Source organism: Orbicella franksi, chromosome 5 (genome assembly GCF_964199315.1).
Source record: "Orbicella franksi chromosome 5, jaOrbFran1.1, whole genome shotgun sequence".
Taxonomy (NCBI): Eukaryota; Metazoa; Cnidaria; class Anthozoa; order Scleractinia; family Merulinidae; genus Orbicella; species Orbicella franksi.
The window spans coordinates 25,191,464-25,203,961 of record NC_138149.1 but is presented as its reverse complement, the minus strand read 5'-3'; the positions used below and the strand labels follow the sequence as shown (position 1 = coordinate 25,203,961).

At 42.4% G+C, this 12,498-nt stretch overlaps 1 protein-coding gene across 1 annotated transcript in view; it reads right to left on the bottom strand.

The window, feature by feature from the left end:
• Positions 1-8,010: 8,010 nt before the first annotated feature.
• Positions 8,011-12,498, bottom strand: part of LOC145487275 (uncharacterized) — a 53,415-nt gene continuing 48,927 nt past the window's right edge. Inside the window, exons 41-44 of the mRNA XM_081466021.1 lie at positions 11,913-12,098; positions 11,617-11,829; positions 9,612-10,641; positions 8,011-9,004 (exon numbers count right to left, since the gene is read on the bottom strand). Coding sequence (XP_081322147.1) covers positions 8,964-9,004; positions 9,612-10,641; positions 11,617-11,829; positions 11,913-12,098 — 1,470 coding nt within the window. The 3' untranslated portion in view covers positions 8,011-8,963. The remainder of the gene's footprint in view (positions 9,005-9,611; positions 10,642-11,616; positions 11,830-11,912; positions 12,099-12,498) is intronic.

Sequence of the window (12,498 nt, the reverse complement as noted above, 5' to 3'; positions counted from 1 at the left end):
CGCCGTTTAGTTTCTTTTTCTGCTCTTACGCTCACAAAAACGTTTTCTTCTGGTATCTTCAGTTAGTAACGTCACTCTATTTATGCTCTAGCGAAGGTGAGATAACTGTTCGGCTTGATGCCGTCATTCGCGAGAAAAGATTGATCGATTAGGGAATTTGCACGAAAGGTTTATTGATTGGCTGATCTTTGTTCCAGCTGTGCGCAGCCTATTTGAAAAAAAAAAAAAAAGAAAAAAAAAAAAGCGTTTCCTATTTCGTGAGTAGCTCAACAAAAGGAAGTGATCAGTCAGCTTGCGCCACAAATTGCTGTTTACTTTTTGTTTTCATTTTATATTTTAACATCTATGAAACTGAAAGCAGACAGTTTAATTTCTGTGACATCGATGCTGTAACAGATGATGTAGTCACAGCTGGCGGGATTGTTTTTCAGCTCTGCTCGAAGCATGATAAATAGTCGTTAAATTTTCTTCTTCCTGATATCGTTTGGTCGTGCATCAAATTGTCCACCAGGACGAGTCAGTGATGCCTTATCACAGAACGCATCTTGTCGGAGTTTAAATTTAGAAATTTTAATGTCCAAAATAATGATTGTGTAAACCGCCTAATCAAAGGCTGCCGCGCAAATGTGATAAGAATTTACTCCGCAGAGTCATGAACGTTTCTCGTGTATCCAAGTCAGTCTTTTAACAAAGAGACCCCTCCTCGTGTAGTGCATATGACTTCAACAATGACGAATATCTTCAGGATCAGATTTAAATTTGGGTTATAGCACATGAGAATCGGTTTCTTTAAAAAATATGTTTGCATTTGTGTACAACCAAAAAGGCATTTTAAGCCAACTCGTGATATTTGAAACGGGCATGTTTCATGTAATAAATAAATGTTATTGAACTAGCTTGTTCGGTCCATATTGGAGAAATATTGTTTGAGCTCTTTTTTTGCAGGTTTATTACCTGCTAAAAGATAAAGGAACATGAGGCATACGCAGTAAGCAAAAGTTATTCCATTTTTTCTGCTCTAGGATTGCTAGGGAACCTCGATGGCTGGGTTTCATTCATGGTTGTATTCACGTTTTCCGGCATTGCCTTTCAGTTTCTTTTTCCACTCCGTCTTACAAATAAGCTTTCTTCTGGTTTTTTCACTTAGTAACTTCACTCTATTCATGTTCTAGAGAAGGCGGGATAACTGTTCGGCTTGATTCCGTCATTCGCGGGGAAAGGATGATCGATTAGGAAATTTCCATGAAAAGTTTAATGATTGACAAATCTTTGTTCCAGCTGTCCGCCGCCGACCCTATTTGACAATACATGTAAAATTATAGTTTCCTATTTCGTGAATAGCTCAACAAAATGAAGTGATCAATTTGTCTGTGCCACAAATTCCTTCATATCTTAACTCTATGAAACTGAAAGCAGACAGTTTCCTATGACATCAATGCTTCAACATGCAGATGGTGTAGTCAAAGCTGGCTGGATTGTTTTTCAACTGTGATTGAAGCATGATAAACAGTCGTTAAATTTTCTTCCTCCTGTTATTGTTTGGTCGTGCATTAAATTGTCAACCAGGACGAGTATGCCTTATCACAGAATGCATCCTGTCGGAGTTTAAATTTAGAAATTTTAATGTTGAATATGATGATTGCGTAAACTGCCTAATCAAAGGCTGCCGCGCAAATGTGATAAGAATTTACTCCGCAGAGTCATGAAGTTTTCTCGTGTATCCAAATCAGTCTTTTAACTAACAGACTCCTAATCATGTATTGCATATGACCTCAACAACGGCTAATAACTTCAGCATCAGATTCAAATTTGGGTTATACTACGATAGTCAGTTTGTTTAAAAAGTGTTTACACCTGTGCTTAATCAAAAGACATTGTAAGCCGTCTCGTGATATTTGAGACGGTCATGTTTCATGTAATAAAGATATGAACCAGCTTGTTCGGTCCGTGTTGGAGATATATTGGTTGAGTTCTTTTTTTTCTTTTACAGGTTTGTGGACCGAGTCCCAGGCGAGGTCCATAAACCTGCAAAAAGAAAGACAAAATAGAACCGTTAAGCAAATTACTTCACCGTGATTGGCTGAGAGCAGTACAAATTATTGCGCGCGCGTTCGTAATTAAGGACAAAACGCGTGGGGGACAAAACCCTTAGGACAATTAAGACGCTATGCCTTAATTTCTCCTCCTTTCCCCCTCGACCCCAAGCAATGTTGTAGTTTGTGCAGCCCTGTACACTTTAGCCTGTCCTGAAAGTGTTTCATCATCCCAACATTGTTTGGAGGGGGGAGGGGAGGGCCATTCTCGGAATCCACGTGGTTAGAAAAGTGCATATTACGCTACATCTGATTATTTGATAAGTTAAGGATGTGGAAGTAAGGTTTTCCATATTGTTTCCAAGGATTTTTGTCCTCCATTGTATATTGGTTGAGTATTTTTTTTTTTTTTTCTGTTTTTACAGGTTTGTAAACCGAGTCCCAGGCGAGGTCCATAAACCTGCAAAAAGAAAAAAAAAAGCACTTAAGCAAATTACTTCATTGTGATTGGCTGACAGCGGGCCAATTTATCGTTCATTTTTAATTTGCACTGCAGTACAAATTGTTGCGCGCGCGTTCGCAATTCTATCACATGATCAGAAGGCTGGAGATCCCATGAGATAGCACGGCGCTTGCACGAGCCATTGCTTGGTTTGCGCTTTGCGCGATTAGACGTTGTACTTCGTACAACGAACTAAAACTGAAAACTACTTCTTTCTGGAGCGACTGACGTAGTCAGTTCTTCAAGTCTCCAGGTTTTTGTGTTCACGTAGTTGACACACGTTTACGCTTTTGGCCCTAACGCAGTTAGGGCTTTTCTAGTATGGGTGACTCCGAGAATGTGACCGCGGAAACGAGCGCAACGGCTAGGCCTAGGCAGCTGGATGCAGACGACAAGTTCTTGCTTCTGCTAAAACAGGTGCAGCAAATGAATGGCAACATTGCCAGGCTGCTTAGCGGGGACGATCACAGCTTCGAACCCGAACGCGACAACCCACCTGATCGTGGAGAGTCTGCGATTCAGGACATAACGGCCACCGAATCCTCGCAGGGCGGACATAAGGCCTTACTGAAGGCCATAGCTCAGGACCTCAACCTGAAGGACAAAACAGGCCTTGCTATCGAGGGTGAGCTGGCCGAGCTAATGAATGCTCTTCTCAAGGATAAAATGAGCGCTGACGGGATCAAAACAAAGCTAGATCAATATTCGTCAGCGCACACCCAAGGTTAATCCACTGATTTAGAACCAGATATCTGTGTCCATGCGAACGCAGGATGCTGGCTCCCAAAAGAACCAGAGCTCGTTTGTGGCTTCTACGATTGCCATGGCAAAAGCAGCAGACATGGTTATGAGGAAATATGCGGGGGATAGCGAATTGCTGACATTAGTCACTGATGCTATCGCTCTGGCGATACAATGTCACCACGAAGCAAGCCACGCAAGGCGGCTTCCAAATGAAAAAAGAGTCGCACAAGGACTATGTTTCTGTCTGTAGCACAGTCGTGGGAACGTCCGAATTTCTTCTCGGTGATTTGTCTAAGCTCACCAAGGACATCACCGATGTAAACAAGCTGACGAAGAGAATGCGGCCCTCCCAGTCGACTGGTCGCGGAGACATGTACAGAACTCTCTCACACCGTACGCATAGATCCTTTGCTAGCCGGGCGGAAAACTGATTTCATCCCTACCAGTAACGAGGCTCCAAAAATTCGCATTTTTAGGGCGCAGCCAGTATCCGAAATTCAAGAAAAAGGAAGAAGGGGGCGAGAAGCCACGACGCTATTGATACCTAAGGTATGTGAAAAACTCGTCATGTCATCACGCGGTGATGTTGCACAAAACATGCTCGCTAAGCAAACCAGTTTTCAAGCTGGTAGACTACGCAACTTTTAGGCGCAGTGGGAAGGCCTCACTTCCGATCCTGTGATACTTCAGTATGTTACTGGAGTCCGAATAGAGTTTAAAGGGGACATTATGCCTCGACAAAGCTCTCATAGATCAAGCATATTCAATGCCAAAGAACGAGCCACTGTTCAAGCTGAAATCGATAAGCTTATCCCAAAAGGTGTCTTCGTACCGTCACCATCGGAAAAGGGCGATTTTGTATCTTCTATCTTCTTGCGCCCTAAAAAGGATGGCAGCCATCGTACTATCCTAAACCTTAAAAAGTTTAATGAATTTGTAGAGTATTACCACTTTAATATGGACACGCTTGAGACTGCCATTAGCATGATGAAACCAGGTTGTTACATGGCTTCGGTGGACCTGAAAGTCGCCTATTACACGGTCCCTATTGACTCCTCCCACTAAAAATATTTTAAGTTCTGTTTTGAAGGCGAGTATTTTCAGTACACTTGTCTTCCCAGCGGTCTGGCCAGTGCGCCCCGTATTTTTACTAAGCTGTTAAAACCCGTTTACTCTGCTCTGATGGGTGCGGGACATTTTTAAACTTAAAAGTTCTGGGTAAATTGATGATTCCTATCTTCAAGGTGACACATTTCAGGAATGCCATGTCAACGTTGTTGACACCACAACAACTGTTTATGCTTTTAGGGTTCTTTGTATACTCTGAGAAATCGGTATTTGTGCCATTTCAGAGATTGACATTTCTCGGCTTTGACCTTGATTCGGTACATATGACGGTCGCGCACACAGCAGCCAAAATCGAAAAACTTTTCGCGAGTTGTAACTCCCTTCTCCAGGAAACCACCCCTACCACCCGACAGGCAGCTGAGGTTATCGGTATTTTGGATTCCAACTTCCCGGGGCCGGGATACGGCCCATTACATTACCGCATTTGGAGCGTGACAAGTAAATAGCCCTAGTTGCCAACAAGGGTGATTTTTCGAGCATTATGCGCTTATCTCCACCGTAGTTGACAAAACTTCAGTGGCGGCCTGAAAATGCCACGCGATTAAAGCGCAACATTTTTCACGGTAACCCTAGCGTAATTATACAATCATATGCCTCAAAGTTGGGCTGGGGAGCTGTATGCGGTGAAAGAAAGACGGAAGGTCAGTGGACACCGACCGAGACCCAGTCCCATATCAAAATAATTGAGCTACTTGCGGCGTTCTTTGCTATGAAATGTTTCTGCAAGAACGTGCAGAACATACACGTACAGCTTCAAATCGACAACACGACCGCTGTCGCTTATATCAACAACATGGAAGGTTCTAAGTTTACTGAGCTCAATCAACTAGCTTTCTTGTTTTGGGAATGGTGCACCACCAGACATATTTGGCTTTCGCAGTCCATATTGCCGGAGATTTGAACGTTAGGGCAGATGAAAAATCTAGAGAATTTTCTGACAAACAAGAATGGAAATTGAGCGAACTAGAATTTGAACACATTGTGTCACGCCATCCAGACCTAAACATTGACATGTTTGCAAGCCGTCTAAATCACCAGCTCAGTACATACTGTGCATGGAAAGCTGATCCTGGCAGTTGTTACACAGATTTATTTTCACTTGACTGGAATAATCATAATTTTTATGCCTTTCCTCCTTTCAGTCTTGTGCCACGATGTCTACAGAAAATTCAACAGGACAACGCTAGGGGAGTACTGATTGCCTCACTCTGGGAGACACAAACTTGGTTTCCTCTCCTGCTGCAGCTTCTAGCGGATCGGCCTTGAGTCATCCAACCGAACCAACCACATCCACTTCACAAGAACCTGGCCTTAGTGGTATGTCCTATGTCAGGGAATGCTTCCGACGCATGCAAATTCCAGCAGACGTTACCCAAGTGCTTATGGCTTCCTGGAGAAAAGGAACACAGAAACAATATGCCACTTACCTCCAAAAATGGGTAGCATTTTGTAGTGAGAGAGAGGTGGATTGCCTTGCTCCCTCTTTAAATGACGCGGTGAACACCCGTAACAACAAAGGTCTTAGTTACTCTGGAAAACAGCCCGCTCGGCAATATCTACTATCTTTAAGATAGAAGGCGGTGACTTCGGTACTAACCCCGTAGTTACTAGATTTATGAAAGGTATCTTTGAGACCCGTCTACCTACACCTAAATATAATAGTATCTGGGATGTATCAACCGTGTTCAAACACTTAGCTAAGTACTATCCCAATGGCACGCTATCACTCAAAGATTTAACTTACAAAGTTCTTATGTTGCTGCTTTTAGTTTCAGATCAATGAGGCCAATCTATCCACCTGCTTGAGTTTCAGCATATGAAAATGCAAGATCTATGCTCCTTTCACGCCTTACAACATACCAAAACTAGGAGGCCTGGGGCACCTCACACTCGGATCGAAATAGCTAGATACCCCCCAGATCCGACTATCTGCCCTTTTTCATGCTTAAGGGAAATTCACGAGGACTGAAACTATGTTGTTTATCAGCTATGTCGAGCCTTACAAACCTGTATCTAGGGACACCATTTCAAGATGGACTAAAGCCACTCTAAAAACGTGTGGCATCGACACTATAATGTTCTCTGCGCACAGCACCAGGACAGCCTCTGCGTCCAAAGCGTGTGGGAAGGCAATCCCTATACACGAGATTATGACCAACGCTGGTTGGCGTTCGGCACACACATTTTACCGACATTGCTATAAGCCAGTCATAGAAGAGGCCAGCGTCACCTCTGTGCTCCTCAGCAGCAATGCGTGGTAATCATTTATTTTTGTTATTGTTATTGAATGAAAGATGGCCAGGCATGAATACAGCTTGTCGTTATTGCTGGCTCTACCCGCCTTACGTTGTCTTAATGGCCTATCAGGGCTTTAAAGTCTCATGGGATCTCCCACCTTCTCGTCATGTGATAGAACTGGATAATTAAACGAGACTTACCTGTAAGTTGAAGTTTGATTGAGATTCTATCGCATGACAGCAGAAGGCAAGGAGATCAAATGCCCGCCGCTTCTTGGCTTCCCCGCTCTTTGTCGGCCTTAGTTATGCACCTACCGCTATGTGTATTATGCCTGACACTCCCATTCAATGTCTTTAAAAAATGATTCGCGCAAGCACCGTGCTATCTCATGTGATCTTCTTGCCTTCTGCTGTCATGTGATAGAATCCCAATCAAACTTCAACTCACAGGTAAGTCTCGTTTAATTATCCAATTTTCCCATTCATACAATAAATGAGTAATCGTACGAAAGCTTGAGCAATCAAGGATTTACATTAATCGTCACATTTGAGAATTCCTTCAAATTGCACTCGCCTAAAGGTTTATTCCACTTTGGAGAGAACTTTCAAATATCACTCGAGGTAATAATCCTTAATTGCAGTCCCATGCATACGATTACCAACACTAATAACATGCATGTACAAGTTTCAGCATGCATGCTGATTGGCTGAGAACTGGTCAATCAATCCCACTCAGTTCAGAAGGTTGAAACTGAGTGCAGTTATATGGTTTAAACGAGGTTATGTAATTACGCAAAAGGTCCCCTATTGTTTTTATAAAATATTTTTGAAAAATATTTCGAAAACCATGTTTACAGCTCTCATAAAAAAAGAAAAACCTATCGATCAACGAGAGCACGCGTACTATCGTAACTATTTTATAATGGATAATGGTTCACGCTTAATTATACTAAATTTGATTGCGCAGCTCTGATTGCTATGTTATAAGCCCATTTAGCGTTTTGACTCCGTAACAGGCTACGGTAATTTCTTGTAGCCCTCTGTCCTTACTTATCTCACCGGGAAAAGCTCCTGGATGGAGAGTAGTGCTACCAACAACGTACTTTTCACAACCCCATATAATTTAACTTGTAACATGACACCTCTGGGGATGAGGACGGTTGGGTGAGTGAGGTGAGACTTTCTGTGACATTCATGGACGGGATGTACCTTCAGGACCTTTCAGTTCCCTAATTTTCGAGAAACATCGCTGTTACTACAATATGTATTCCCCTCAACTTCGCTTTGAATTCAACGATAAACATAATTTCTTCTCCATGGGCATGAACACAGAGCAGTGCAGTAGACACAAAAAAGACAGAAACACTTAGTTTTCAAAGCATGTCATATCTATTTTTATATCTGGTTGATGTCACCTTATTTAATGTTCACAAGTCGATTACAAATCGCTGGATGACTTACAAATAGCGTACAAAAATATCGTATACACTACAAAATTTATCAAATGTAACAAAAATAACATGACTATAAACAAAAACAAAAAAAGCACAAAGCTAAAGAAAATATGTCCTAACTTTCCTATACATGTATATAATAAATTTCTACATAAATAAGTCAAAGTATTAAATATCTCTCTGTTTCGATAAATACTTCGATCAAACAAGCTTATACCAATAAGTTTTATGAAGAGAGGCTGATTCAGAGAAACAATTTTCCCTATTCTGTTCCGCAGTGAATCACATAAAATCTATTTCGAAATCAAAGTTACAATACATTCCTTCACAAGAGATAAAAATTCTAGTAAGCAACGATTTCAAAACACATTACTTGTTTTTCCTCTAAGTCCCCACTATGTCACCATCTTGTAAAATCATCGACAACAGACTCTTAAGCAAGGCTCTAAAAATAGGTTTTAGAAGATTCACTTCGGCTCCATGAATCCACCACCTCTAAGTTATAATCTCTTGTTTTTCTATAAAACGTTTTCATTTATGCTATATTTCTCTTTGAATTAGCACGCAAGACTCAAACATTTGAGTTAAGGGCGAAGACTAACGAATGAAAACCGCACTCATTTATAAGTTTTCTTTTAATTCAACAACAATTTAGCCTGGCGTCTACTTTTAATGATTATCTTTAAGCGTGTTGTAGTAGCGACTGCATCCAAAGTTCGAAAGGAAGAAGAAACGTTTTGAAACATATGCTGGAGCTAATGCAGAACGAAGGAAGCACCACTATCGTGATTATCTTAATACTTTATTGAACTTGAAGAATTCGACTTTTCCTGTGAGTGGATAATCATACTCTATTAGACTGTCATCAATATCGTCTGCTTTTTGGAAAAGAACTTGCCGTGCCACCTTGAAAAAGAAAACATTGACATTTGTTTAGCCTCGGTAAGCGATTCAGTACTGGTGTGGAACATTTAATAAGAAATATTACAAATCAAACATAACCAGGTTAACACTGACACGAGGCGAACCAGTTGGCTACTTACAAGCGTAGCCAAGAAGTTGAACCCGTGTGTAACGCAAAACAACACCACTTAGTGGTCAGAACGGGACCTGAACGCAAGACCTCCAGAATTCAAGTCCTGCGCCCCAACGACTCGGCCAGGCAGCCTCCATATGGTAAGGAAGAATCTTGATAGAAACCCAAAAATGATGTACGAACAAGCGTTTCACATAACTAACTTCAAGAGATGACGAGGGGTGAGGGAGTTAATCCCTCATGCAGGTTTTATTACCAAAGTTATCCCTCTTAAGTTATATTTAGATCACTTCCGGTTATGTAACAACTCGTGTAAGATGTTGTCTAGCCTACGTTGACATTCTTTGACTCATCACGCAGCCTCCGCAATGCAGTCCCTTGAACGCAGCTTTACGCCACCTACCGCACCTCATCAACAAGACGAAGAACGCGTAAAATTACCACAACAGATAAAACATACATCTAAAGAAGTCTTACCTCTATTAAAAGCTCCCAGTCTATTCTGTAAAGACTCCAGTCTGTGGATGTACAAATTCAGTGAGTGATCACCGCTTTCACTTCCATTGTGAGCCGATCCCACTGAAGATGTCCCTGATGGCGACAGTGGCCGACCGCTATGACGGTAACCGTCGGGAGAAATCGATCGCTCCCGACGATAGGGCGAAGAGTGTCGAGGTGTTGGATCAAACCGATCGCGATCACCGTATTCCCGTCGTGTGGTGCCAGTGTCCCGAACGGGTGGCGATTTTAAAGTCGGGGGATAATCGGTATCCGTCGGTTCTCGGGCGAGTGGAACCGACGTTGTCCGAGTATCCGACCAGGATGTTGGAGAGAAAGTTCTAGGTGACCTACTTGAAGACGGAACGTGACTTCGCTGCGACAAAGGATCGTCAACGATAGGTTTGTCTTCTCGTCGACTGAACCTCTCACTCGACGAAGCAGTTGCAGGTCTAACGGAACGACTTCTAAAGTCCGTGTCTCCATTAATAGCGGTGTGATATTTCTCGTAAGTTCTTCGGTCACTCCTTGGCGAGTATCTATCCGTGTACATGGGACCAGCACTGGGCTCATGTAAATTTAACGTTGGCACAACATTGGTACCGCTAACATTGCTGGGCCTGTCCTGAGTCGACCGAGGTGTGTACGTATTTGCGGTAGCCTGGTAAACAGTGTGTTCGTGACCGTTGATATCACCGTTGAGAACGCGCGATCGACTCGTATTGTCGCGCGATCCCGAGATAGAAACGCGTTTTGATTTCTTCACCAAAAAGTTCATGCGCTGGATGGCGAGGACAGCGCGCGCAGCAGTGCGAAATCTGCTTACAGCCGTTCGTCTGAAGGAGCGGTCTGGGTTAGCGGGAAAAGCACCCATCTGAGAAATCATTGCGAGAGTTGTTGACTCGCAGTCTTGGAAGCCGCCCAGTAACAGCAGAAGGTACCTCTTCTGATAGACAAGCGCTTTCCTGAAACTTTCGGCCTTGATGAAGCGTTTATAGAGCTTTAGAATCTAAAGCGGAACGAGAAACAAGGGTAAGTGACAACACAACAGTAGAAGCTCCACTGAACCAATGTAATTCTTAATAAAATGAAATGCATTTGCAGAAAGACTAACGTCGCGATATTGATGCAAATACACTTTAAACTGAAATAATGCGTGTGTTCATGTGCAACCTCGTGACGCGAGGTTAACGAGGCATTTCAACATGAAACAATACTGACCGCAGACAACACCACAAATAAAAGTTGTACTACATTGCATATATACTTGTTTGCATATACACTAAGAAAAAGATCAAGCCACCTGTGAGATAGTTAACAATTATTCCACTCCCGCTTGTTGGATATGAGATGGTGGATAGCCAACGAGGCGCGTAGCGCCAAGTTGGGTATAATCACCTCATATCTAACAAGCGGGAGTGGAATAATTGTTTTATTAAAAACGCCCCAAAAGAGAGAATAAACACACACACATACACACACACACACAAAAAAAAAAAAAAAAAAAAAAAAAAAAAAAAACGCGCCAGAGAGGTAAAAAAGAAGAAGAAAAAAAACCGCATACGCTTACCATATTTGTAGAACATGGTCTAATGGCTCATAACCCATAATGGTTAAGTCAATGAAAACTCCCGACTTGCATTATCCAATGATTCAGTTTTTAATAATATTCGATAAACCATGCACTTGAAAACAACGTACAGTATTTCATCTTTGGCCAAGACTAAATAAGACATCAACTTTTATTTGCTAGAACCTCACTCTCAAACCACAATCACATAGTTCGTATATACACAGTAGAAATAATAGCCCAATTTCGATATATTAAAATTTAGCCTAAAACAATAGACCTCAGCCCGAGGCTCCGGGGAATAAACGCCACAAACTCTGTCGTTATTCCCCGGAGCCTCGTTCTGGAGGTCGATTGCTTTAGGCTGAATTTTAATGTATCGAAATTGGTCTATTCATGATACAGTGAACCCACCTTAGCACGTGGCCACGTGATCTCCTCCGTGTCTGATTCATGACTGCTGACTGGTATGTGCGGAACAGCGTCTTTGCTGGCTTCTTCCCTGAGACGAGCCAGCTCTGTTTCAGCTGACCTCAAGGCCTGCTGGGATCGAGCTTTTTCCTGAACCCACTTTTCACGTTCAGCGTTCAGTACAGACTCGACATGCTCCTTTGTCTGACGTGAGTTCTGAAACAATAAATCTTGATGTCACCAATTTGTTGAGTTATTTTATAAGCAGATAAATGGAAAAATTATTGAAACACTGTTACCTGTTGGTTTGCTCTCTCTCGTTGCCTGTATTGTGCGATTTGTTCCTCCAGATTAGCTAAAGCGTTCCTCAATTCCTTTTTCTCTTCGTTCAACTTGTTAACAAATTCTGCCAGCTCTGTGTTTTGACGAACGATCCTCTCTTGTGCAGCAGCTTTTATCGGCGACAGAGGTACGGTCTGACCGTCCTAACAAAAATTACAAGTGTTTGGTTGCTATGCTTAGAAGCTTAAAGATTAAAGTTTCGTAGTTTCAAGTATTTTAAATTCGTTTGTTTGTCCGTTGATTCGTTCATCCCTCCGTCCGCCCATCCGCTCGCTCGTCTGAGTGCTTGTTCGTTTGTTCATTCGTTCGTTCGTCCGTCCGTCCGTCCGTCCGTTCGTCCGTTCGTTCGTCTGACTGCTTGTTCATTCGTTCGCTCGTTCGTTCGTTCGTTCGCTCGCCCATTCGTTTCTCCGTCCTTTCGTTCGTTCGTTCATTCGTTTTTTCGTTAGATCGGTCGTTCAGTCATCCAACTTAGTAGTTTTGTTCGCTCAAGACACACAAAAAACGGTCAAATATAGCGAAAGCCAGAAGCATTAAAATGCT